The 26,904-nt window shown below is 42.3% G+C and overlaps 3 protein-coding genes and 1 long non-coding RNA gene across 4 annotated transcripts; 1 reads left to right on the forward strand and 3 right to left on the reverse strand.

Moving 5' to 3' along the window:
• Nucleotides 1-2,206: 2,206 nt before the first annotated feature.
• On the reverse strand, nt 2,207-2,890 carry LOC132523671 (interferon omega-1-like). The gene has a single exon (XM_060155138.1). The coding sequence runs from the start codon at nt 2,888-2,890 to the stop codon at nt 2,207-2,209; it is 684 nt and encodes a 227-aa protein (XP_060011121.1).
• Nucleotides 2,891-12,792: 9,902 nt separating this feature from the next.
• On the reverse strand, nt 12,793-13,338 carry LOC132523673 (interferon alpha-1-like). The gene has a single exon (XM_060155141.1). It carries the CDS (start codon nt 13,336-13,338, stop codon nt 12,793-12,795), a length of 546 nt encoding a protein of 181 aa, XP_060011124.1.
• A 3,691-nt stretch (nt 13,339-17,029) lies between these two features.
• Nucleotides 17,030-17,542, reverse strand: LOC132522920 (interferon alpha-13-like). The gene has a single exon (XM_060153488.1). The coding sequence runs from the start codon at nt 17,540-17,542 to the stop codon at nt 17,030-17,032; it is 513 nt and encodes a 170-aa protein (XP_060009471.1).
• Nucleotides 17,543-18,008: 466 nt separating this feature from the next.
• Nucleotides 18,009-21,574, forward strand: LOC132522921 (uncharacterized). The gene is made up of 3 exons (XR_009541379.1): nt 18,009-18,130; nt 18,996-19,063; nt 20,826-21,574. It is a non-coding gene; the product is annotated as an uncharacterized LOC132522921 (long non-coding RNA).
• Nucleotides 21,575-26,904: the final 5,330 nt, after the last annotated feature.

The raw sequence follows: 26,904 nt of genomic DNA on the forward strand, positions 1-26,904 counted from the left end.
GGACTCTCCCAGACACAGACTATGAAACTTAGGGAGGTTAAGTTGTCTGAGTCATTACCCAAAATTTTGCCCCCAAAACAGTCATTGTTCCACCACGTCTCACACTGTCACTTGATGGGTAAGCGCCATGGCCCAGCTTTCACATGGACGAGCAGAGCCTGGGTTAGAAGTGTCCCAGGTCCTGACTTCTTTGCTTTCTAGCTCTGAGTCTCTCCTCTGGGGGGCCATTATTTTCTGAGAGTACAGGCTCTAGGAGGTGACATTGCCAGCAATTATAGACCTGGGACTGTATGGAGAAGAGAACTAAGATCAAACCCGGGAGAGCCCAGGATTAGAGAGCAGAACCTTACCTTTCATAGCTCCTGCTTTTTTCTTCCTGCTTCTGCGTTGCTGCTGAAAGCCCCCAAAATGAAAGAGTTCAGAAGCTATTTTGTGCCTTTCTCATACTAAAGAAGCAACAAACGTTATCAATGAAAAATGTTTGTGACTTTTTGCATTATTTGAGGTCTCTGTTATTTCCATATTATTCATTTTTAAAGTAGATCCAAGTATTTTCTACTGATCCTTCTTTCTCAAAGAATTTTTACTAATTCCCAGAATATCTTTCAGAAGTAGAATACACAAGGACTTCCCTGGTGGCAGAGTGGTTAAGAATCCGCCTGCCAATGCAGGGGACACGAGTTCAAGCCGTGGTCCGGGAAGATCCCACAAGCCGCGGAGCAACTAAGCCAGTGTGCCACAACTACTGAAGCCCGCGTGCCTAGAGTCCATGCTTCGTGACAAGAGAAGCCACCGCAATGAGAAGCCTGCGCACCGCAAGGAAGAGTAGCCCCCACTCGCCGCAACAAAGACCCAATGCAGCCAAAAATAAAATGCAAATAAATAAATAAATTTATTGTTTTGAAAAAAAAGAAGTGTAATACACAGAAATTGCAAGTATCTTCAACATGCAGCACAGGGAAATTTCACACACTGAATACACTGTGAAACTAGCACCCAAGTTAAACGTAATAGATTTTGCCCAGGACCTAGCATGTTTCTTATGTTGCTTTCCAGTTGCTACCTCAGAGCAGCTCTCCTTCTCCTCCCCGATGGTAGCCACTCTGTGACTCTAACAGTCCTGATTATTTCTGACAGACACACTTTTATGCCTCTTGTGTATATTTACTCACTGTATCCTGAGAATAATCCTATGAAAAAATACTACTACTGTCCCCATATTAAAGATGAGGAAACTAGGGAGCTTAGTGTTTGTGTTATTTGTCAAGGTCACACTGCTATTAATAGCAGAGCTGGGATCCAGTGCCATGAACCCTGGCTCCTTCTCATAGAGGTTTTGAAAATCCTAGAACTCTCCTTTCACTTGTGCGCTCTTCCTGTGGCTTTCACTCTAACAGAAACCTTGAAGCTGGAAACCTGCACAGAACCAGAGCAGCTGTGTAGCTGGTCAGTGAGGTGGAGGGTCTGAAGTTATGTGTAAGGGATGAATGGTTCAGTAAAGCAGGACCGGGGAGAAGGTGGGAGGAAGGTGCCAGGATTGGCCAGTCAACACCATATGTCACCAGCTTCCCTCGAGGAGATGACTCCTTCCCACAGGTATTTGCACCGACCACTCTTTCCTGGTGGTATAAATCAGTTACACCTATGACATCAGGACTAACCATTCTCCATAATTTCCAGGACTTCCCTCAATTCCATGGAATGCCACCTTTTGACAAGCATTTCCTGAAATGAAAGTGGTAGGACTGTTCCAAAGGACAAAATGGACCAATACTAGTCTGAAATAAATTTACACAGAAAAAGATAAGAATGTAGGTTTCAGAACTTAAAAAACTCAAGAAGTTTTCTCTCATAAGAATTTAATAAATAAAACAAAATGCAAATTTAATGAAATGGAAAGGTGAATATTTTCTAAATTTTAATACAATGTAAGTATAAATATATTGATATGAAAATATAAAAATAAGATACATAAATAAATAAATAAACAAATAAACAGAATAAATAAATAACAGGGTAGTCATTGCTTAGGGACTGATGCCCTGAAGCTGAATAATTTTAACATATACTTGCTTATCACTACTGACAAAGTAGTAGCTGAATTAATACAATAAATTCTGTGATTAAAGTTGAAATAAGAGCCTTCTGAAATGACTAAAGACATGTGTGCAAGGGTGATAGGGCATCTTAGTCAATGAGAATCATTTCAAGGTGACCCCAGGTCTCCATGCATAATTCTTATCCTTTCTTGCAAGTTGGTTGATGAAGACAAGGATCTCATGATTTCCACTCTGACAATTTCCCAGGCACAGTCACTGTATTTCTTCTCTTTCAGGTAGAGGTGGATTCCCTGGAAGTACCTCTTCACGGCCAGTGTAGGGCCCGTCACTCCCAGGGCAGTTTCTTCATCTCCCATCGCCTGCACCAAGCAGGCGTCCAGGTCCTCCAGCTGCTGATGGAGTCCAGTGCGGAGTTTGTCCAGGAGGGAGGTGTCCCAGGCGGCAGGGGAGCGCTCTGTGTGGAAGAGGCAGAAGACCTGCTGGAGCATCTCGTGGAGGACAGAGGTGGCCTGGGCCTTCGGGAGCTGGCTGCCATCCACCATGTCCTGGGGGAAACCGAAGTCTTTTCTGTCCTTCAGACAGAAGCGAGGGGAGATTCTCCGCATCTGGCCCAGAAGCATGAAGTTCTTCCTGCTAATCCGCACGTGGTTCTGAGACAGGTCGCAGCCCAGAGATCCACCAGGGCCGTAGCTGAACACCACCAGGGCGGTCAGTAGAGAGAGCACGAAGGCCATGGGGCAAATGAGGCTGCTGCCGGCCTGGCTGAGACGGGCGTCCGGGGGAACCTTGGCGGTAGGTTCTGTGATGACATTCTTTCTAAGCAAGGCCATTAAATAGGGAACACAGTAATTTTCATTTTCTAAACATTTCTATACACTTTTACTTCCTTTTTTTGATTTTCACTTATATCTTCTCAGTATGGTCTATGAAGATGTCATCATTCTAAACTATTAATTTTGCAAGAAGTTTAATTTTCCCAGTAATTTCAGATGTGCCCATCCAAATGGATATTTATTAATCAAATGAGAAAAGTTTTCGTCTTAAAGTCAGAAGTGATGTAGGTTTGTAAATACGCACATTCTATATCTCTTTCATGCATAAATGTTGGTCTTCTCTGTTCCAGGAACAAATTTTTAGCCCTGATCTTAGGTTCCATTTTTACCTCTTAGTTTACCTAGGAAGGCAGGCTCTCTCAGCCGTATGCTTTCTGTATTTGCTTAGGGATTTACCAGATCACTCTGGCATAAGCTCTTTGAAACAAAAGATGGGTTTTGTTTAGTGTTTGATTTAGAGAAGAGGCTGATTATTATGAGTCCATGAGCTTCTCCCATGTTTCCTTTCCTTCTAGAACATGTTCCTTCACGTCCATGTGGTCATGCTTCAGGGGACCACGAGGTGAGGACTATTATAGATATTGTCCTTTCTTTCCACCATTTTCTTACTGGAGACCTATAGTCCTCCACAGGCTGGGCCAGTACCCCCACCAGGAATCCTGGTTCTTTTCAGGAGAATATGGGTGTGGAGATCCTAATTCCAAGACAATTGTATTTCCCCAGCAGCACCTCAGTCACAAGGGAGAGATCACATCTAGTCACACCCTCTCCTCTAGAGTGACAGAGTCCCCTTCCTAACCTGGACTCCCACCCTGAGGGCAGGCTCACCACATCCCGAGGACTTTACAATCTCCTATCTGTGGAGGGGCTTGTTTATTTGTTGGGAAAATAATTCATCTTCCAGGACCCTCACCCTTGCCCCTGGAGTGTTTGTGTGAAGGACCCTAGTCCTCAGTGGTGACCTCCTCCCCTCCTGACCCATGTCCTCAGGTATCAGAAGTGTCAGCAGCCCTCAGATGCTGAGAGCAAAAGTGTGTTTTCTCTAAGGTGGTGGAGGAGTTACCCAATTCTAATCATTTTACCCTGAGTAGACACATAATTTTTATTTTGCCAAATACAAATTTTATTATTCAACTCTTTTACTAAAACTAGTCAACGCTTGTTATGCTCAAAGTTTCTGAGCTGGGGGCAGAGAATTCAGCGACGGTGTTGTCTCTCGTTAAAGCTTATGTCACAGAAACCAGTGAGGTTCAGTTGTTCATTCAGTCAGTTGATGCCAGTGGGCTTCTCCCTTCCTCTGTCTCTGTCTCCCTCTGAGAATGCAGGGCAGCGAGGCCCAGGATTAGGTCAGAGAGAAATCACCTTCTTTCCTTTACTTGTGTGTAATTTTTCATTTAAAGTTTTTGTAACTTATATTCACTTAGTGACTTATTGGACAAGATTTGTCTCGCTGCTCCTGCATTAGTTCTAATTCATGATGAGGTAAGAACAATAAAGGGAGGTAAAGAAAGGCAAAGGGGCTCCAGTCTCTATCATTTTCAAACTTTAGATTTTTTGTTTATCACTGCAACTGTCCTAGAAAGTAAAAGTCGACAGCTGTCTTGTGGGCATAAAGAAAACAAATGTGAGTCTGAATGTCATGAATGTGAAAGAAGGGAAGTGATTTCCCCCGACACAATGCCGGATTCTAATTTAGCTAACTTGAGTGCAGCACAGTTGGAGAGGAGGCTACGTCAGAGGAGAAGGATGAGGCCAATGTGAAAAACAGAAAGACAGGAACATGGTTGCTTCTGCCAGAAGCTCAGAAAAGACCAAGTCCTGGGTCAGTTGACGGCCTTCAGCTTCGCAAGACCAGCTCCCTCATTTTTCTTTCATTTAATCCATGAATGATCAGTTTTGAGGAGAGAAGGAAGAAGTCACACCCACCAGCTCACAAGTGACTGGCAACCAGAACCCCAGTTGCTCGAACACTAACCCTGTCTGGGAGGATCAGCAAGATCCGTCTTGCTGAGCATCCGTCTAGGTGATAAATGCATTCAGGCAATGAGAAGGGTACTTTAAGAAAACTAGAATTAAAGGAAGGGAATTAGATGATTCCAAAAGATCCTGATCTTATCTGGTTAATAGGAATCGTGATATTAAAAAGTAAGAACTGAATTTTATTGCTTGCTACTAATGGACTAGCCACTTTCTAAGTTCTTTAAAATTTAGCGACTTCCTTGGCAGTCTAGTAGTTAAGACACCGAGCTTCCACTTCTGGGGGCACAGGTTCGATCCCTGGTCGGGGAACTAAGATCTCGCACGTCCCATGGCACAGCCAGAAAATAGAAAAAGAAATTAACTCAACACTCTCAATAACCCTATTGGATCCAATTCACTTATACAACTGGAGAGAAATATAAATCTGGACGAATGAACTGTTCCAAATGTACCCAAGATACAAGGGCAAACCTTAGGGTGCTTACAATGATTTGTCTGAAAGCACCCATTAAAGAAAGTGAAGACTGCACATGAACATGATATTTAGGAACCAACGAAATAAGCAGACAGAGGACAGTGAGATGACAAAGGACCCTTATTCCACTTAAGATGCCAAAGGGTTACTGTCCGTGGTTTTGTAGGGCTACATGAGGTGTGGTCTGAGTCCACTGAACTGACTTTAAGTTCTAATCAAAATAGACAAAATCACTATTAAGTAGTTAGAAGGGAATAGATTTTTCTGCCTATTGAAAAAAAAGGAAGTTTCCTAGTGGCCTAGTGGTTGCGATCCGGCACTCTCACTGCCGTGGCCCCGATTCAATCCCCGGTGAGGGAACTGAGATCACACAAGCCACGCACTGCCAAGTGTAAGATTTCGTGAGTGATTTCTTCAATGAAATATGGTAAAATAACTTTATTAACCCTAGAAGAGCTGACCCCTGGAATCTACGTATTTTTAACGCTTGAGTTTTCTTGTGAGTTTAAGAAAAAAAAAAAAACACCTAACAATTTCTAGCCATGTGAACTCTGACGTTTCTCCTTCAGGATGACAACTAAAAAGTCACTCACCATCTGGTTCTACAAGAATAAAGTCATTAGCCACAGCAGTCCCTTACCCCAACACGCCCTGACAGGAGTTCAGGGTAGAGATCAGGAATGGGGCACTCTCTGCTCTGGGAAAACTGACAGAATAGGCCTGCAGGTAGTTAGATAATTTCCTGAGAAAATTCTATCAATTCAATTTTTTGCAACTTCTCATACTTAGAAAAGCACTAAAAGCATTAATAGTGACAAATGCTCCTCATGACTAGCAGCAACCTTCTCCCAAGATGTGTCCTTGATTGCACGTATCCTCTTCACCACAATCACATATATACTGACATCCCCATTCTGTCCTTGGAGCCGTTCGTCAGAGCTGACTGAGAGGCTGTCCTCCAGGCTATAGTCCTCAGTAAGTCCTCCCAAAAAACCGAACTCCCAGCTCTTATGTTGTCGTTTGTTTCCAGTCAACAAGGACCTCACTGATTTCCCAGGAGACCTCCTCAGGTCAGCCTGCTGTTCTCAATCTCAATGAAGACACCTCCATTTCTCAGCTACAGTCCAGGCTGGACATCCATTTGTTTACTGATAGAGTCCAAATAAGAATCTCTACTCTTTATTGTTCCAACTGTTGGTTAAGATGTGGGTACCGAAGAGGCCTTATGTATGACCAAGACGGAAGAGCATACGCGCTTCTTAGACAGAAGCAGTGAAGGTTTTTAATGGGCTCCTTAGCAGGGAGAGTCTGGCTTGAACTCCAGAGTCACCCTCATGGCCTTGTATAGTTGTCTTTATTTAAATTTCTAGCCTCAGCCCATTAAAACATCATAATACTGAAGAATTGAAATAAAAATATTATTTAAAAAATCATTTGTTAATAAAATGATATTTTTAGCAGTAATATAGGAATGGTTTCTGCTTGTGTTAGGACCCTAATCCTTAGGAAGTTTCCCAAACCTCTAAATGTACTTTAAATGTCCTTCTGACTTTAAAAGTACCTACTCAGTGCTGTATGCACCAACTGGAAAGGATAGAAAGATGATTGATCCATCAGTGTCCTCTTTCCAAAGTGCCTAAATTAAATAAATGAATTTCCACTTAGCTCTTTGTTGCTTTTAGAAATTGTGACCTTCCAGTGTGCATGTTACTGATACCTGCCCTGCTGGAAAGGCTCTACCCCAGTTGTTGCTAAATAGATTAAAATCCCTGCCTGTGTCCCTTCTATTCAAGCATGTTTTATTTTGTTTGTCTTTCAAAGGGGCAAAGACATCATGGTGGAATGTAAGAAATTCCTTGGATTGCATTGTCCCCAGGAATATCCTTCCCTGCTCTGTGACTACTTGCTGGGTCCTAAGGACAAAACAAGTTTGCAGCTGGCACTGAGGAAACCCTCGTCCCTTCCAAGACTCCACAGGCTGCTGTGGTATCAGTGCTGGGGACACTGCTAGTGGCCACATCCTTATGGGAGAACTCTGTGCTATCGCATGCACCTCATTCTTTTCTTCTCTGAAAAGGAATGTTCTGCAGAACACTTGCCTCGGTGCAGCTGATCTGTGTTCTTCCATGTCCTGAGGACCTGCCGCTGTTCCAGTGAACGCTTTAAACATCTCTGTTCTCCTTCCAAGTTCTCAAGCTGCTGCTGCCTTTCAACTCCATGTTTCCTGCGCTTTGGGCTTTTTGAGCAAATAAGAGTCCTGAACCAGGTGAGTTCCTCCTAGTGCAGTCAGCACGTGGAAGTGTGCAAATAGAGGCACAGGTGAGCTCCTGGATTCTCCACCACTGTTCAGTGTTGGGCAGGGTGCCATCTATTTACTGTGTTTCTCTGGGAGTCTGGACAGTCTGGACCTGCAGTGCTTGGCAGGCGGAGAGCGTGGAGTCATATGAGAGTTTCTGACAAACCTGGAACTTTCACTCAGCTTCTGCTTTCCATTGGTGGCTTTGTAGTCTTAAGGGGAAATTGACAGCCAGAAACCCTAATGGAGAAGGAAACAGCGGTATGAATGGGCAGTACAGCTTAATGCAGAGTGAATGGGGAAAGTACACTATGGATTTCTACACTGGGTGGAACTGAATGATTGTGATATTTTAGTGAAAGAATGGGATCCAGGAAAACAGAGGGGAAGGGGAATTGTGCCATGCATCAGAATCAGCAGATAGATATATGGTATATTTTATACTATGTATTCATATATAGGTACCATATATGTATATTATTGTATGTAAAATTACATACAATTGATGACACACTTTCTCCCAGTTCTGTTTTTTAGGCTGTCATTGTTCTGCAGTCAGTGACAGAGAGAGGGGGAGGAGAATTCATTATTCCCATTTAGACCTATATGAAAAATATAGGAAACAACACACTACCTGTTTAGCCCTCACTCTGTGGATGATACTCTGCTAAGTGCTCTTAAATGTTCTGGTTGGTCTAATATTCAATACAACTCTAGGAATATTTTCCGTACTTTGTATTTGAGGAAACTGAGGCTCAGGGAAGTTAAGTGATTCCCCAGCATCACACGTGTGTCCTGGCAGAATCTAGACTCAATGCAGAAACCCATATCACATATAAATAATTATTTAACTTCCATCCTCTGTAATTCTCAAGCTCTTTGTTTTCTTCTTTGGTGCTTTCTGAAGATCATTTTTCCCTGCTTGACTCCTAAGTGCACTGGCTACTCCAGCTTTGTGCCCTCTTCAGACTCTCCTTCTCTTTCTCACTCTTAAAAGTTGAAGGTCCTCATGAGCTTTCGGTCGTCATCTCGTTCTACACTCTACTCCTAAGGAACGACATCCACATATGCTGCTTCCAATGGGAAGTCTGTCTTTAGATGTTTCTTGGCCACTTTATGGAGTCCATGTGCTTTCTCCCCTTCTTGAGATGCCTCATTCCAGATTCTGGTGAGAGAATCCCCTTTTCCCTATCTGTCATTGTAATAGGAAACTTAATTGAAATAATTTAGCATGATTACTGTTTTTATATCTTTTATCTCTTCCAAACTGAACTCTCCAGAAGAATAGGTTTGGCATTCTCTTTTTTCACCTCTGTATTCTCAGAACTATCAAATATCCGATATAGAAATATGAAGTTTTAAAATATAACCTGGAACTTCCCTGCTGGTGCAGTGGTTAAGAATCCGCCTGCCATTGCAGGGGAAACGGGTTCGATCCCTGGTCCGGGAAGATCCCACATGCCGCGGAGCCACTAAGCTTGTGGGCCACAACTACTGAGCCTGTGCTGTACAGCCCGCGAGCCACAACTACTGAGCCCACGTGCAGCAACTACTGAAACCCGCACGCCTAGAGCCCGTGCTCCACAACAAGAGAAGCCATCGCAATGAGAAGCCCGCGCATCACAACGAAGAGTAGCCCCTGCTCGCCAAAACTAGAGAAAGCCTGCGCACAGCAACAAAGACCCAGCACGGCGAACAATAAATACAATTTTAAAAAGTAAAATAAAATATAAACCACTGAAATAAATGAATGATGAGAATGATGAGTAGAATTTATCATCCATGTTTCAGTATGCCTTGCAAATTAAAGCTACATCTTTTTGTAAGAATAAAAAAACCCAAGATGTCATCTGGGGGAGAGTTTCATAAATTAAACAAGAAAATAATTTGAAACAATATAGAGGTAAGCATATTTTATTATATTGAAAACACTATAAAGGTGAACATGATATTATATGAACAAAACTATTTTAAATACCATACATAGTATGACTGAGATAAAGTAGAAGAATAAATAGATGACTACATTAGAGCCCTTTGCACTTTAATCACTATCATTTTGACTCCTGGTCTGATCATTTCTAAATCTCTACTGTATATGAGTCTAGTTCTGATACTTGCTCTGTCTCTTCAAACTGTGTTTTTCACCTTTTAGTATGGTAAGTTTCTGTTGAAAGTTGAACATGATGTATGGGGTAAAAGGAACTGAGGTAAATTGGCCTTTAGGGTGAGGATTTACAATTCTCTTGCTTAGAGGTTGGCTATGTTTACTTCAAGTCCTGGGCTCTGTTTCTGCCCTCTTTATTTTCCATATCAGCGAAGCTGGCTTATCCTTTGGGATTGGTCTTCTTGAAAATAGATTTATTAGACCTGTTTGACAAGTAACCACCATAGGTGACAGGTCTATATCTTGTTCACCATTTTATCATTAGTACAGAGTTCATAATAATTACTCCAAATAATTATTAACGAAGAGTATTCTTAGATTTTCCATTAGACCTCCCATCAGAAGCTTCTACTGACCTCGCATCAGAGCCTTATATTGAAGTAATTATTAAGCATCATTAGATGATTCAGTACATTTCTACTGAGCCTCTTGGTTCATCATTCTCCATCTCACAGTGAAGACGTAGGGTGGTGAAAATGTAGGGCATAGGATGCTAGATAAAATTAGCCTTCTCTGCTTTCCTGGTGTCAGAGTCTTTGTAATGTTATACGTTCTTTTTCATTTAGTATTTTTCTGGGCAAGGTTTGTCTTGCTACTACTGATTTACTTCCTTTTTCATCTTGAGTTGAGTATCTTAAGAGGGAAGCAAAAATGGAAACATAAAGGGCCCATACCATGATTTTCCATAATGTGCAATACATCATTGATTTGCTTCTCCATTCAACTTTCTTGGAAAGCTGTCCTCGCATTTGATGTACTTAGGTAAAAGGAAAACAAATGCAAATCTGACTATGATGAGAGTGAAAGAAGTAAAGTGACTCCCCAGGTGAAATAATGACAATGGGAGTTCTTCTCTTGTTACCCTTCCACTTGCTCCAGAATGGGTTCTGCTGATTAATTTCAGCAAATCAGCTCTCACTAAGGTCAGTTCTATCTGTTTCCCTTGTCGTGGATGGTTTCAAGCGCAGAGCAGCTTACTGACATTCAACATCATATTCATCAAAATAATGATACATTATCACTGTAAGTGATTAAATGTCAGGATTTAAAGTAAATCAAATCTTGAACATTGATATGAGTTTTCAGTACATCAAATCCATGAAATCTCTTCAGAAGCAAAAAATAGTTCAAAAAAGGAAAACAATGCAGAGAAAAAAAATAATCCACATCCATTCTAGGTTCCACCCTATGTCTCTCCTCCAATTCAGACGGCAAATATCTCAAACCTATTTTCTGTGTATATTGTCATTCCTTTCTCTTATTCATCCTTCCACCTTCTCCACTATGGTTTCTGCTGATTAATTCTACCAAACAAGCTGTCACTAAGTGGCCAATGCCATCTCTTTTCCCAATGTAGGAGAACTTTCCATCTACGTTTTCATGAATGCATTGAATCTTCTAAGCAGTTTCAGTCTTTCAAACATGGTCTTCTCACCTTTCTCTCTTGTCCTGTTAACATATGGCCATTCCCCTTGCTTTCCCTCCCTTTTAACGTTAAGGTCATAGGATTCAATTTTCAGTCCTTTTCTCATTTGATACTCTCCTCCTATTTGATCACTTCTTCTGTTCCATGCTTTACACTTCATGGAATTGCTTCTAAATTGCCATCTCCAGTATCCAGTGGACATTTGCACTGAAATGTCTACTAGTTAACTATAGGTAATATCTACTGCTTTAATTTCTATATCCTCGCCTGACATGATCCACCTTCTGCTGGGGGAATTCCATTTTCCCACCTTCTCACCGTAGCACTAAATTTAACCGATATTAATTTCTACTACAAATTAGTACTATTTTAAAAATAATTAAATTTAATTGTGAGTTAACTGATTTTTAAAAATTATTTATTTATTTATTTGGCTGTGCCAGGTGTTAGTTGTGGCACACGGCATCTTCATTGCTGCGTGCAGGATCTTCATCGCGGCATTCGGGATCTTTGGTTGCAGCATTCAGGATCTTTTAGTTGTTTGCGGCATGTGGGCTCTTACTTGTGGCATGCAGGATCTAGTTCCCTGACCAGGGATGGAATCCGGGCCCCCTGTATTGGGAGAGCAGAGTCTTAAACACTGTACCACCAAGGAAGTCCCTGTATTAACTGATTATTGTTTTTAGGTTACTTTCCTTTAAAAAAAAAAAATCAGAGTTACCCAAAGCAGAATTGGATTAGCTATGTTCACCTCTAGGTCCTGAGGGCAACCCACGACCTGGCTAGAAGAAGTCTATTTTTATTTCTAACGTGAAAATCGTAATGATGGGTCAAGGAATTGTAACATACATTCTTTAATCAGGTTGCACATTCAGGCTTGGTGTTTCTTTCTCTCTTTTTTTTTTTAGTGGTACGCGGGCCTCTCACTGTTTTCGCCTCTCCCATTGCGGAGCACAGGCTCCGGACGCGCAGGCTCAGCGGCCATGGCTCACGGGCCCAGCCGCTCCGCGGCATGTGGGATCTTCCCGGACCGGGGCACGAACCTGTGTCCCCTGCATCGGCAGGCGGACTGAACCACTGCGCCACCAGGGAAGCCCCTTGGTGTTTCTTTTTTAAAGAAAAAAAACAAAACAGGAAGTTTTCTCTAGTAAGAATTTAATGCACAAAGAAAACTCATAAACTGAGTTAATACAAAGTATATATTTTTCTCTTAACCACAATGTATACATGCACATAATATTATGTAAATAAAAATAATTTAAATCTTTATAAATAGTGAAATAAATATTAAAATAGATAAATAAATATTTAAGTAGATAAGTAAGTAGATAGATCAACATGGGCATCTATGAGGGACGAGTGCCTGTAGAGTAGAACATCATGTTGCTTAATATTCCTGAAAACACTGGACAAATTAATTCAATTCAGGGCATGATGAGAGCAGAAATGAGAGTCTTTGACATGGCAGCACAGGTGGAAGTATGGTCTTGTTAGGCAGTGAGAATCATTTCGGTGTTGAACCAGGTGTGTGTCATTCCTTCCTCCTGAGTCTTTCTTACAAGTTCGTTGATGAAGAGAAGGATCTCATGACTTCTGCTCTGACAATCTCCCAGGCACAAGGGCTGTACTTCTTCTCTTGCAGATAGACAGTGATTCTGTGGAAGTATTTCCTCACAGCCAGGATGGAGTCCTCCTTCAGCAGGGGAGTCCCTTCCAGCCCCGCCTCCTGCATCAGACAGGCTTGCAGGTCAGTGAGCTGCTGATAAAGTGCAGTGCAGAACTTGTCCAGGAGGGTCTCATCCCAAGCGGCAGCCGAGCCCTCTGTGCTGAAGAGCTGGAAGGTCTGCTGGATCATCTCATGGACGACAGCGATGGCTTGAGCCTTCTGGAACTGGTTGCCTCCAAACGCCTCCTGGGGGAATCCAAAGTCATTTCTGTCCTTCAGGCAGGAGAAGGGGGAGATTCTCCTCATCTGTCGCAGGAGCATCAGGGCCCTCGTGTTAGCCAGGCTGTGGGTCTGAGGCAGGTCGCAGCCCAGAGAGCAGTTAGAGTTGCAGCTGAGCAGCACCAGGGCCAGGAGTAAGGACAAGTTTGGGGACATCTGGGACCCTGCAGATGCTGCTGGCCTGGCTGAGGTGGGGACTCTGTGAACCCTGCTCTCTAGGTTCTCTGAAGACCTTCCTTCAGGCCTGGGTCTTAAATGGGAGCGAATTGGTTTCCATTTTCTGAATGTTCCCTCTTACTTTCTACTTCTGTTTTTGCTTTTCATTTTGCACTCTCCAGATAGGTTAGGGCAGCGTTTCTCAACCACTGTTTTTCATCCTTGCCTCCCCTTCTCCTGCCCACAGAACCTTTCTAGATATTTTTTTTCCATACGGCCCCCCTATGAAATTTTGATACACAGATATACTGTGTACATCGGTATGTACTCCATGCATATCTCTACTTTATAAATAGAAAAAGAAAGTGAAAAGTTTTTTCTTTTTATTCAAAGCAGTGGTGAGTATGACAAAAATATTTAGGCTAAAAATTAGCTGTAAAAGCTACTGCAATTAATTTAACATTTTGGTTAAGTGTGCAGAATGACTTTTAATGTAATACATTTACTTAATAAATAGGAATGTATCAAATTACATATTCAATAAAAATTTATACAAATACTTCATAAGAATACCAATGTATAGATATATTTAAAAATCTATCAAAACTGCTAAAACCATTGAAAATTTAAATGATTTTCTTAACATTTATTTTTAAGTAATTCTTAGTTTTGATTCATATCATAAAATGATTTCTAACTTCACTAGCTGCTAGATAGTCCTCTAGATATTGTCAACAACTTTTTCTCTTTAGGACTAGACATGATTATTGATCTCCTAGATAACTTGTTTAGAATTAAATAATAAAATACAACCTATTTGTGCTTAATTCCCGATGCCCACATCACACTGAGGCTCAAACATAAGCAAAATCCACAAGACAGACAAGGACACCTCATAAGTAAGCAGAGGGCACCTCTCACATTATGACTTTGAGTTCAATCATATGATGGAGAGAAAGTCCTGTAATGAAACATCAAGCCACCATGGCTTGTAGCACTGATCCTGCATATTGTGTATCTTCCATGCACTCAATGTCAATGCCTCTCGTCTCATACACAAGAAAACCCAAAGAGAAAAATGAATACAAAGGATAGGGTTGGATAGGGTTGAGCTTTGGAGTGCCACCCACCATTGTAGTAGCTAAGATTTGTTCGCACCCCTAACAACTACTGTTTGCACCCGTGGGAGCGATCTGCTCCCAGATGACTTAGGAATCATCATCGATTTGAATCTTTCTCTGTATTTTTGCATTGAATTTCAGATTCCCCAAAGGACTGTCAGAGGTTCCAATCCAAGCCTATTCTTTTCAAACGAAAGAAAACCATCTTTGTAATTAATTGAGAACTGGATAAATGTTGATTGGTATCATGGAAAGAATTCACTTTCAACTCTGATCATGAATTCTTTTATTTTGCAGTGGATGTTCTGTGGCCTCAGCCCCCTCTAATACCGATCTTTCAATAAATAATAGGTATGTGACTATCTGTGGCAAATCAGCTCTGTAGCGACTGGACTCTGTCGTATTCTCTGTGGTATCCTCGGCACCAGGCCCAGTGTAATCACGCAACAGGTAATTGTTTTTTTTTTTTTTTTTTTTTTGCGGTACGTGGGCCTCTCACTGTTTTGGCCTCTCACATTGCGGAGCACAGGCTCCGGACACGCAGGCTCAGCGGCCACGGCTCACGGGCCCAGCCGCTCTGCGGCATGAGGGATCTTCCCAGACCGGGGCACGAACCCGTGTCCCCTGCATCGGCAGGCGGACTCTCAACCACTGCGCCACCAGGGAAGCCCGAACAGGTACTTTTAACGAAAGCAGTTTCTCAGATGGTCTCCTCCCACTGGAAGGCAGTTACGAATGACCAAGCTATTTTCCTTTATCACGGTCGTATTTGCTGGGATTATAATAGACAGTGGCTGGTATTCCCACTCTACTCCTACTGGTATCACTCATGCCTACTGAGTTTGTTGCTAAAACCACTAGGATTCTCTTTCCTTTAAGGTGCCTATGGCTCTGGGGATTCAAGTTGTAAGAGCAGCACAATTTTCAGCCGTTGCCCGGCACTCTATTAAACTCAGGAGGATGGCCTCGTCGCTAATTTGTCCTCTACTAGGTCATGACAGAAAATAACCAGCTTGATGTCACATACAGAGCCATGTATCTGAACTCAAAGTCTCCCTGATTCACACAGGTCACAGCGACCAGACCATTAACCACGTTACTCTTCGGTGGGTCTTTACGGATGTGGCAATGACTACCTATATCCTGAGATTCTTTGGAGACTCCTCACAAAGACTGATGAATGATCCTTTTCCTCCTGTGTCTTCATTCCCTTTCAAGGGACGATGGGGTCCATTTCAGTTTGATTTCCAAATTTTGACACATAATAATTAAAGCATTACTGCAGGTTTGAAATCAAGAGTTTGGATTCTGAGTCCTCGGTCTGCTCTTTTGGCCTGGTAAATGGCTCATTCTTCTTTATTTACATGAATATATTCTCTCTTCTGGATGCCAAGACATGTAGCCTTCAATGCCCTTTCTGGTCTGAATGTTTCCGTCCCCACAAAATTCATATTTGGAAGTCCTAACCCCCAAAGTGATGGTATCAGGTGGCGGGCCCTTTGGGACTTGATTAGGGTGTGAAGATGGAGGCCTCACGATGGAATTAGTGCCCTTATCAACGAGGTCAGAGATAAATGCCTCCCTCTCCTGCTGTATGATGATACAAGGAGAACTCTGCAGTGTGAGACCTGAAGCAGGCTTTCACCAGAACTGGACCGTTTCTGTATTGTAAATAAGTTCATTTGTATCATTTTTTTTAGATTCCACATATAAATGATATTTCTCTTTCTCTGTGGGTCAGATTGTTTTTTAATGAAGTGTGTGCAAGCAAGAACATTAGTTGTTCCCCTCCACCCCACCCAGAACTTCATTAGGACAAATAGTGTAAAGATGAAAAGTGGTCTTATGCAGTGAACTTGTCTCCTCGTCTATTAATCATCCAATAATTTCCCAACTTCTTTGCAGTGAGATTTCCACGAGGATAAATCCAGGCCATGTAATGTGAGCAGAAGGGCTCTTGCCCTGTATAGTCCTGGCCCTTGAAAACGTCCCATGGGATGCACCGGACTTTTTCCCTTTACCACTGAGTGGAATAGACTCAAATACTGCAGAAAAATTTGCAGTCACCTGTTGATGATGGAAAAATCCACAAAACAGGGGGTACCCATGTCCCCGAATCACTCTTTGGAGAGCAACTTAGAACATCCATCTGATCAGGAATGCCTGCCTTGTGTTCTTATACCAGGGAAAGATAAGATTCTATTATGATCAAATTCCTGACAGCATTCTCTTTACCCGTTACAGCAGTCAGCATTAACTTAACCGACAAATATCTTTAACACCACACTATCCAAAAAACCTTTCTATACTTCATGTGTTGAAAATAGGAAATACCTCTCCCAAAACTTAAAGTGATCTTTTAAATTACGTTATAAAATTATTTATACAAGAAAAGAGATTGTGTTCTGTCAAAACCTTTTTTAAAATCATGATTTTCTTTTCAGACATTTTTCAGCCTGTGAGGAAACACAAGTCGAGATTGCTTTGGACTTGAACACTAATGTAATTGAATGAGACGTGTCACGAGTATAAAAAATATTCTGTATTTGTTGACATTTCTTTGAGGATTCTTACATAAGGGAAAGGCACCTTTTAATTTCCACTCTGACAACCTCCCAGGCACAGGGGCTGTATTCCTTTGCCTTCAGATAGACATGGATTCCATGGAAATACTCCCGGGCAGCACGTCCCAAATCTCGACAATCCAGATTGTCTTTTTTCATCTGTTCCAGTCGGTGCAGCCTCAGATGAAGGCTAGAGAGAAGTTTATCGAGGAGGGTGTTGTTCCAGGCAGCACGGCTGTCCTCTGTGGTGAAGAGGTTGAAGACCTGCTGGAGCATCAGATGGTGGTGACAGGTGCCTTGAGTCACCTGGATTGGGGTGATATTCTCTCTTTTCCAAGGAAATTTGAAGTCGGTTCTGTCCTTTAGGCACCACTGAGAGGGGATCCTTTGCAACTGTTCCAGATGTTGGAAGACGTCCTTGTTTTCCTGGCTATGGCTTCTAGGCAAGTTCCAGCCAAGAGAGTAAGCAGGGATAGAGCAGAGCAGCACTCCTGCCACTAGCAAATAGATCTGGGCCATTAAGAAAGAGTGATTCACTAGACGGCCGCCAGGAGAGGCGTGGGCACCGCCAAACAATTAATGAGTGGGAAGCTTCCTTCCCTGGAACTGTGGACAGCGTCCTTCCCTAGGTGGCCGGTAGAGGGCGCAGGGTTTGTTGGGGAAACGCCGACTGTTGAGTTTGCCGTCTGCAGCTGTCTCCTGCAGCTCGAGAGACAGGGCGAAAAGTAGTCCCTGAGGCTGCTTTAATAATCAGCATACGCGAAACACCTTGGTTTTCTCGGTGCTGAGCGTTGAAGAGGAAGCCTTGTCGCGGCCTCGCCAGAGACATTTTTGTGTGGCTGGGAACAAGAACCTTGCATTTTCAGGCTTCCCCTGAGTTCTGCGCTTTATTTTCTCACAGAAACTTGAGCGAGGCAATTTTTGGGAAAGAAGCCTTTTTCTGAGCGGTCTGAGGTGGGAAATCAGAGCGCTTCCCAGCCGCAGAGAAAGGGGAGCCGATTTTTTAGATTCGGGCTGGTTTCTGGCGCGAGACAGCGAAGGCCCAGAGAAAGGGGAAGGCGGCGGCGGCGATGGGACGACAGGACGGTGTTGGGGACGCCCTGAGGGGTGAGTCGGCGCGCGGCCACCACCGGGGCCGAGGACGCGGGAGCTGAGCGCCCCTGTAGATTCTCTGGGACTTCATGGAGTCTTTCAAGGATACAGCGTTAAAGTGAGGGAGAAAGTATTGAGTATCTGAGAAGTAGGAATATTAAAAAAAACTCACAGCCTTTTATTTTTTACATTTTAAAATTAATTTTATATTTAACTTAATTCATATCATATTTAAATTAAATAAATGTTTGATATTTTTATAAATTTATGTTAAAGTATTTTCAATATTAAGCATAGAATATTAAAATATATTTTCATATTAAAATATAGCATTTTATTAAACTTTATTTAAACTATATTGTCTTTATACTAAAGTATTTAATATAATTAATTATTTGTTTATTTATTTTAGGCTGGGTTTATTTATTTTAGGCTGGGTTCAGTCTTCATTGCGGTGTGCAGGCTTCTCATTGTGGTGGCTTCTCTTGTTGAGGAGCACAGGCTCCAGGTGCGCAGGCTTCAGTGGTCGTGGCTCGCGGGTTCCAGAGCACAGGCTCAGTAGTAGCAGCACATGGACTTGGTTGCTCCACGGCATGTGGGATCTTCCTAGACCAGGGCTCGAACCCGTGTCAGGGCTCGAACTCAGGGCTCGAACCCTGAGTTGGCAGGCGGATTCTTAACCACTGCGCCACCGGCGAAGCCCCAAGTATTTAATATAGTTTTACTTTTCTATCTTTAATGGAAGCCAACTCATTAATATTGTCAAGATTACTTTTTTGCTCGTTTTTAATTGAGGGAATTACCATGTTTGACAATTTCTAATGACCCCGTGATAGTCTTAACTGATTTTTAACTCATGTTCCTGAAATGTCTTTCCCAGGACCTCACCTTGACTATAAGGTTAGAAAGAAGAGTTGGTGTGTACAAGCAATTGAGGACGTTTAGCAGGTCAGACTTTTTCATTTTTCTTTAGTAGGAATTTTATACACTAAGTGGAATTTGCCCAGATTTCATTTACATCATGAAGGCTTACTTTGTAAGACTGTCAGGGCCATGCAAATGGAGGTCAGCTTCATTTCTTTACTTAAAATTTTTATATTTTGTTCCTCGTGCATATTTTGGTATTAATTTTCATTTTAAAATGTTGCATTAAAACATCCTTTATCTTGATGACTTAGATTTGGTGCCTTCTTACCATTCGTGCTTAAGAGAAGTACTAGCTTAACGTTGCCCTAATGCTAACCCAGGAAATAGCTTTTGAATTAGAGTATTGTGCTGTTCCATGGCTGAAAATCTAGGAATGCTTTAATTCTCATCATCTCTCCCCCATATATATATTTCTTACCATTTTCCTGGTCTCTACAACATTATTTTAATGTCTTTTTTTAAAGGAAGAAAAAACCCTTTTGACTGCCTTCATCTGATTTTCTCAACTCACACCCCCTTGGCTATGGTAACCACAAATCTGATCTTTTTCTCTGAGGTTATGTGTTTGTTTTTAAAGTATAATTTAATCTGTGTCTTAAAAATTAACACCAGAGGTGGTCTGAAACAAAATAAGGTGAGGAAAAGGACTATTTATCTCATTTATACTAGTCACAGAGCAGGCTTTTTTTTTTTTTTCTTGTAGGGAGGAGGTCAAAACACTTTCTTAGATGCTGCAAAGAGCCTCAGGTGCCGTAGGATTTCTCTCCTTAATGTACGGGGCACTGCTCTAAGGGTGGAGACTAGGTCTCTACTCCTTCGCAGGCCTGCAGGCAATCCCTCTCCTAGAGTTTGCATTTGGGGGCCTCAACATGCAGACCCCTGAGTATTAAGGAACCTGTAGTCAGAGCTTCTCTTGGCTGGGCTGAGGGTGGACTATACAGGTTACCATTTGTTATATTAATACAAAAGCCTTCTATCATTCACTCTGTTCAAATTCTCAGCCTGTACTTTGCAAACTTTATTTTATTTGATCTCGGCAATGTCTTGTGTGACCACAACTAACGGTGTCTCCATTTTTTAAAAGAGGAAATGAAAATCTGATGTCATTTAAATTCAGGAGCCCCAGATTTTTGTCAGAGTGGAGCCTTCTGCTGCTCCCAGGCCCTCCTCTTCATCAGCTCTGAGCACTGGCCCTCAGCTGCACTGAGCACGTGGTGCTTCCTTCATCCTAATCCTGCCTCTAAAGTCTGTCCTCCCTGCTCCCTGGAGGGCAGTCACCATCCCTGCCTCACTTTCCTGGAATCCACATTGCCAAGCACATTGTCACATATATACGCAGTCAGAACATTTCTGGTGACGGAATGAAGAGAACTGCATGAATTCACCCTTGCTGTTCATTTTTTTGTCACCATTATCTGTAAACTTTCAGAAAATGTGAGCTATGGTCCTGTAAAGAAATGTGGAAGAATTTAAATCTGATGTATGAGTCCCTTTAGAGGAGAATGCAGAGAGGTGAGGCTAGTTGTATTTTGGTGCAATTTAAGAAGTGGCAAAACAGAGTACAGGGTCAAACCTCTAAGTATTCGTATTAGAACTGAAAAAGAGATATATTGAGACTCAGGTTTTTATTTCAACCTTGGGTCTCATTTAGATGAATACATCCTATTGGATTGATACTCTTTCATGTTCCAGGAATGTGTTTAATTTCCAGTGTAATAAAAGAATTGAAGTTGTGACATTCTATGTTGCCCATAAATGGCTTATTTAAGAATCTCCTTTGCAGGCAGGTACCCACAGCAGCTGGATACAGGCTCCCACAGCCAGACACCTGCATCACCAGGCTCACCGGGGCCTGCCACCCTCCTCACTGAGGACACCCAGGATGATGTTCTCCAGCCCTGTCTGCACCCTTAGCTGTCGCCTGGCCCAGAACCACAGCCTGCCAAAGCAGGAGACCCTCACAGTCCTGCCCCTAACAGGGAGAATCTTCTTTGTTTTCCTGCCTGAAGGACAAGAAGGTTTTCAGGTTCCATCAGCACCAGCTGGCTGACAGCCAGTTCCCAAACGCTCAGGCCGCCTCATTCTCCATGAGACGATACAGCACTTCTCCATCGTCTTCAGCACAAAGAGCTGAAATTCCTCAGTGGGCTTGATCAACAGTGGGCAGATGTGGAGACTAGTTTGGTGCAGGAGATGGAGAGGAAAAGACCCTGCTGGGCAATGAGGACTCCAGCCTGACTTTGAAGAACTTCCAAAGGACCAGGCTCGATCTGAAAAGAAAGTCCACAGCTGCTGTGCCCAGGACAATATGAGAGTGGAAGTTAAGGCGTGAAAATCAGAGTGTGCTTTCCCTGTATGTTCAACCTCAGAGAACCCAGGAGTGGGAAAAGGAGACCTGGACCCAATCTTCTACAATGGAGTCGTCTCTGCTTAGAGGTGGCCTCTAGCGCGTCCATATTCACTCCCTTCAATGACTTTTCTTCTGATTCAGTTGTAAATGCATCGAGTCTCCTCAGCACATTGTTTTTCAACAGTAAGTGGAACAATACTTTTGAATGGGGAGAAAATTTATTTTTAATTTGTAATAATTAGAATTTATTTCTCTATGATGATTGTTATATTTACCAAATTTATTCTTCATATTATGATATGGTCAGCCTTGTGTCTTCTTTTCATTTGCTTTGGGGGTGCAAAAGGTATATTTTAAGTGTTAGGTTTAACTCATACTCTTAAAGAAAATCAGAGTGTCCTTAAACCTTTAATCTGCATTAAAATCCAAAAGGAACATAAATCGTTTTATTCATTTCATTGGTTCTTAAAATATTTTGAAGTATCTCTGCTTTCAGGATTTTACTTGTGTTTTTTAATATATTGGTAGACAAAACAAAGATATTACTTTCTTAATGGAGCACTCTGTCAGAGAAGACAGGCCTTAAAGAGTAAAAAATTCTCTTGAAACCCTTTCTAGGTTATGAGGGAGATGCACAAGGCATTATGACAGGTTATAGCAGCTGGAGCTATTCTCTTTTACTTGTTCTTTCTTGGAGAAAGCATGTCTAATGGTTGCTGATTCAGTTTCAGCAGTTGCATGATCAAAAAACTGTGAAATACATTATAGAATCATGGAATTTAAACTTCAACAAAGAAGTGTGACTATCCCTTGTATTGTTGGCACTGTGGTGGGTGCCAGGTGCAATGAAAATAGTAGACACATTGCCTGCTGTCACAGAGCTTGCAGTCTGGTGGGGATATGGGTAACTAGGTGTTCAATGAAAGGAATGCTAATGCTGTGACAGGGAAAGTACAGGTTCTTGAGAGTATGTGGGCTTGCATGGATCAGGGAAAGCATCTGCAAGAGCAGTTGGTAAGCTGGCATCCCAGGGGTCTGCAGGAGTTTGCCAGGTAATTACATGCTGGTCAAGTTTGGCCATGTGTGGAGATTATCTAGGGTAGCAGGTAAATATGAGGGTTTGGAGCTAATGACATTTGTTTGGAGATGTGACCCTGGGTAAAGACATGCATATGGAAGTCAACAGTCATAGAGAGGACGTTTGGAACTATTTGGGAGGTTGAGACTATATGTGCAGAGAGGATGAAGTGTGGGACTAGCATAGATCGTTGAGGAACACCAATTCCCTAAGATGAGAGTGTGGAGTCAACAAAGGAAGGAGAGAAGGAGGGGCAGAAAAGCAGAGGACGGTGGTGACAGGGAGACCAGATGAGCGTCAGACTTTAAAATGGCGGGTATAATAACAAGTATCTGATGCTTCGCACATGTCAGCCAAGGCTGCTTCACGTTGATCTCTAACCTCAGTAAGATGTAGCTTATTGGCAATATCTTATGACCTAGTAAGTATGTTAAGAAATTAATCGCAATTTTCAAGATATTTTTTTCCTCTCATTTGTTTTAAGCAAGGGTCTTAGAAGACCCTTAAGGCTTCATCGATAAAGCATTCAGCTTTATATATATAATCAGGGTTTTTCATTGGAGAGTTTTATTCACTACTTCAAAATGTCATCTTATATGGATAAATTGCATAAAAATTTGTAATCTGCATCAAAATGCTTTTAATTTCAGCATGATGTAAATTTAAATTTAATATATTACTTTCTACTTAATATTGATAAATATCTTCTGTGCCAATGCACTGACTGCATCTTGTTTTGATGCCCACTAGAGATCCATGGGTATTTGCAATCTAGTGTTTGGTACATCTGTGAGAATATTGCATTTGCTCGTAGCATTTAAAAATGTGTTTGTATGCTTTGCACAATACTTAAAAAGATGATCCTATTTTAATTCACAGAGGTAGAATTTTTGCATAACAAAATTATGAGCTCAGTAAGGCACAAATATGGCATTATATCAATATCTTCTGGGGACTTCCCTGGCGGTCCAGCGGTTAAGACTTCTCCTTCCAATGCAGGGGGCGTGAGTTCGATCCCTTGTAGGGGAACTAAGATCCCACATGCCTCAGGGCCACAAAACCCAAACATAAAAAAAAAAACAAGCAATATTGTAACAAATTCAAGAAAGACTTTAAAAATTGTCCACATCAAAAAAAAAATCTTAAAAAACTATGTATCTTTTGAGTGGACATGAAATGATGGCTTTTACTCCTTTGTGCATACCTGTCACTATAACAACTATCATTGCTTTGTTTAATATGTCCCTGGTGCTTAAAATAATCTGCTCACTTAAGATAAGTTTATGACTTGTTATATTCTCATGATATAGAGCATATAACATGCGATGGTATGTTGAATGGAATATAGTAGTCTCATTATCCCTATTCTAAAGCTGAGAAAACTGTACTGTAGGAGAAAGAAAACAATTGCCCTAAGTCATGCATGAAGCCGAAGGAAGACTAAGGAGATGCCGAGCTAACGAATTTACTGGTCACCTGAGAAGACAAGAGTAACCCACAAGAGAAGATGCAGCAAGACTGTCATTTTCAAACACTTTTACTGACACAACTATGTTCAGCTTATTACACTTATCGCTTTTATTAACAACTCTGAGGACCAATGATGTCCCTAACAGTGTGCAGGTTACTGGGTGGGAATAAGAAGTGTAGCTGGAGAGTGAGCTGAGTGCTACGGTACCTGATGTAGATGGAGATCTCTTTCCTAAGCCTGATAAGACTATGCAGTTCCACTCCCAGGTTTGCTACGACCCTATACTGCTCTGCCTCCCCTTTGGCCTCCTCTTGTCCCTGCTTGCTCAACCACAAACATGGCCAGGAGTTCTGCATCCCTGCTGCTCCAGGGCCTGTCCCATGAGAAAGGAAAGGCGAAAAGTCCTCAGCTGTACACTTTCATTAAGGCTAAATTGAGAACTGGGGAGCTGAGCTGCTTTGCCCAGCCTTCATCAGGACGCAAGAAGGCCTTGGAGTTAGATGAAAGTTATTCTCCATCAAAATATTTGGGGTCCTCTGGTTTGTTCCATTTCCTTCTGAACTTGAGACCTCAGGAATGCCAAATTCCAGTGCTGTTTTGGGGAATATGTGAAGTTTCTTGTCTCTGTTCCTAGAGGCTGATTGGGACATTTGGGAATCTATGTGCCTGTGTAACCCGGAACATTCCAACCCACGGCTGTTTACAGATCAGTATCATGATGGAGAAGGGGAAGGACTGGGAAGTCCAGTTCCTGAGACTCGTTCTTTAATGGATTTTCTCAATTTGTAAAGCCCCTCAGCATTTGTCAAATTCCTATGCTTTTGTATTTGCTTTGTGAAGGGCTGTATTCATCATGACACAAATGAAGGTGGCTGAGATGGTAGAGGGTGTGCAAGGCCACTGTCAGACTCTCTCCCTAACCTTCCTCTGCCTCAAACACTCAAAGTCAGCTCTCAATCAGAACTGGAGAACCTCTTCCTTTCCCTAAACCCAGTTCCTGGGCTACTGCATCCTTCCCCCGAATGCAGCAGAGACAAAAGAAAACACTCTTTTTTAGAAGAAACGATTTACTTGTGAAGAATGAACTTTGCTGTTTTTGAGAGAGACCATTTTGTTTTCAGAAGATGCCTTACCCCAAGGCTTCCTTCCATAATCTGTTCCCAGTGGGACTCCCTCGTGTCAACCTCTTGCTGGACTAGGACCCTGGAATTCCACAGGGCCAGCTAGCAAGAGGGATGCCTGAGATGACAGAAGATATGAATCACCTTTCTGAAGAGAGGGTGGGGCTGGTGTCACATGAGTGCCTTTCAGGTGAGCTCTGCAAACCAAAAATAGGAGCCTGGGTGTGTCTAGGGAGAGTGGAAGCAAAGAGAGAGAGAGTGGAACATGCTGAGCAGACTGTTCTACTGGGAAGAGATTCTTTCAAGATTAATGCCCAGGAACTAGAATTCGAGGTCAGAGGTTCAATGACACTAATAGTAAGGTCCATGTGTGTAGAGCGGTGTCATTTCAAAGCTCTTTCACACACATTGCCCCAGGCAATCATCACAACAATCCTGGGACTCTCCCAGACACAGACTATGAAACTTAGGGAGGTTAAGTTGTCTGAGTCATTACCCAAAATTTTGCCCCCAAAACAGTCATTGTTCCACCACGTCTCACACTGTCACTTGATGGGTAAGCGCCATGGCCCAGCTTTCACATGGACGAGCAGAGCCTGGGTTAGAAGTGTCCCAGGTCCTGACTTCTTTGCTTTCTAGCTCTGAGTCTCTCCTCTGGGGGGCCATTATTTTCTGAGAGTACAGGCTCTAGGAGGTGACATTGCCAGCAATTATAGACCTGGGACTGTATGGAGAAGAGAACTAAGATCAAACCCGGGAGAGCCCAGGATTAGAGAGCAGAACCTTACCTTTCATAGCTCCTGCTTTTTTCTTCCTGCTTCTGCGTTGCTGCTGAAAGCCCCCAAAATGAAAGAGTTCAGAAGCTATTTTGTGCCTTTCTCATACTAAAGAAGCAACAAACGTTATCAATGAAAAATGTTTGTGACTTTTTGCATTATTTGAGGTCTCTGTTATTTCCATATTATTCATTTTTAAAGTAGATCCAAGTATTTTCTACTGATCCTTCTTTCTCAAAGAATTTTTACTAATTCCCAGAATATCTTTCAGAAGTAGAATACACAAGGACTTCCCTGGTGGCAGAGTGGTTAAGAATCCGCCTGCCAATGCAGGGGACACGAGTTCAAGCCGTGGTCCGGGAAGATCCCACAAGCCGCGGAGCAACTAAGCCAGTGTGCCACAACTACTGAAGCCCGCGTGCCTAGAGTCCATGCTTCGTGACAAGAGAAGCCACCGCAATGAGAAGCCTGCGCACCGCAAGGAAGAGTAGCCCCCACTCGCCGCAACAAAGACCCAATGCAGCCAAAAATAAAATGTAAATAAATAAATAAATTTATTGTTTTGAAAAAAAAGAAGTGTAATACACAGAAATTGCAAGTATCTTCAACATGCAGCACAGGGAAATTTCACACACTGAATACACTGTGAAACTAGCACCCAAGTTAAACGTAATAGATTTTGCCCAGGACCTAGCATGTTTCTTATGTTGCTTTCCAGTTGCTACCTCAGAGCAGCTCTCCTTCTCCTCCCCGATGGTAGCCACTCTGTGACTCTAACAGTCCTGATTATTTCTGACAGACACACTTTTATGCCTCTTGTGTATATTTACTCACTGTATCCTGAGAATAATCCTATGAAAAAATACTACTACTGTCCGCATATTAAAGATGAGGAAACTAGGGAGCTTAGTGTTTGTGTTATTTGTCAAGGTCACACTGCTATTAATAGCAGAGCTGGGATCCAGTGCCATGAACCCTGGCTCCTTCTCATAGAGGTTTTGAAAATCCTAGAACTCTCCTTTCACTTGTGCGCTCTTCCTGTGGCTTTCACTCTAACAGAAACCTT

The sequence above is a fragment of the Lagenorhynchus albirostris genome, chromosome 7 (assembly GCF_949774975.1).
Source record: "Lagenorhynchus albirostris chromosome 7, mLagAlb1.1, whole genome shotgun sequence".
NCBI lineage: Eukaryota > Metazoa > Chordata > Mammalia > Artiodactyla > Delphinidae > Lagenorhynchus > Lagenorhynchus albirostris.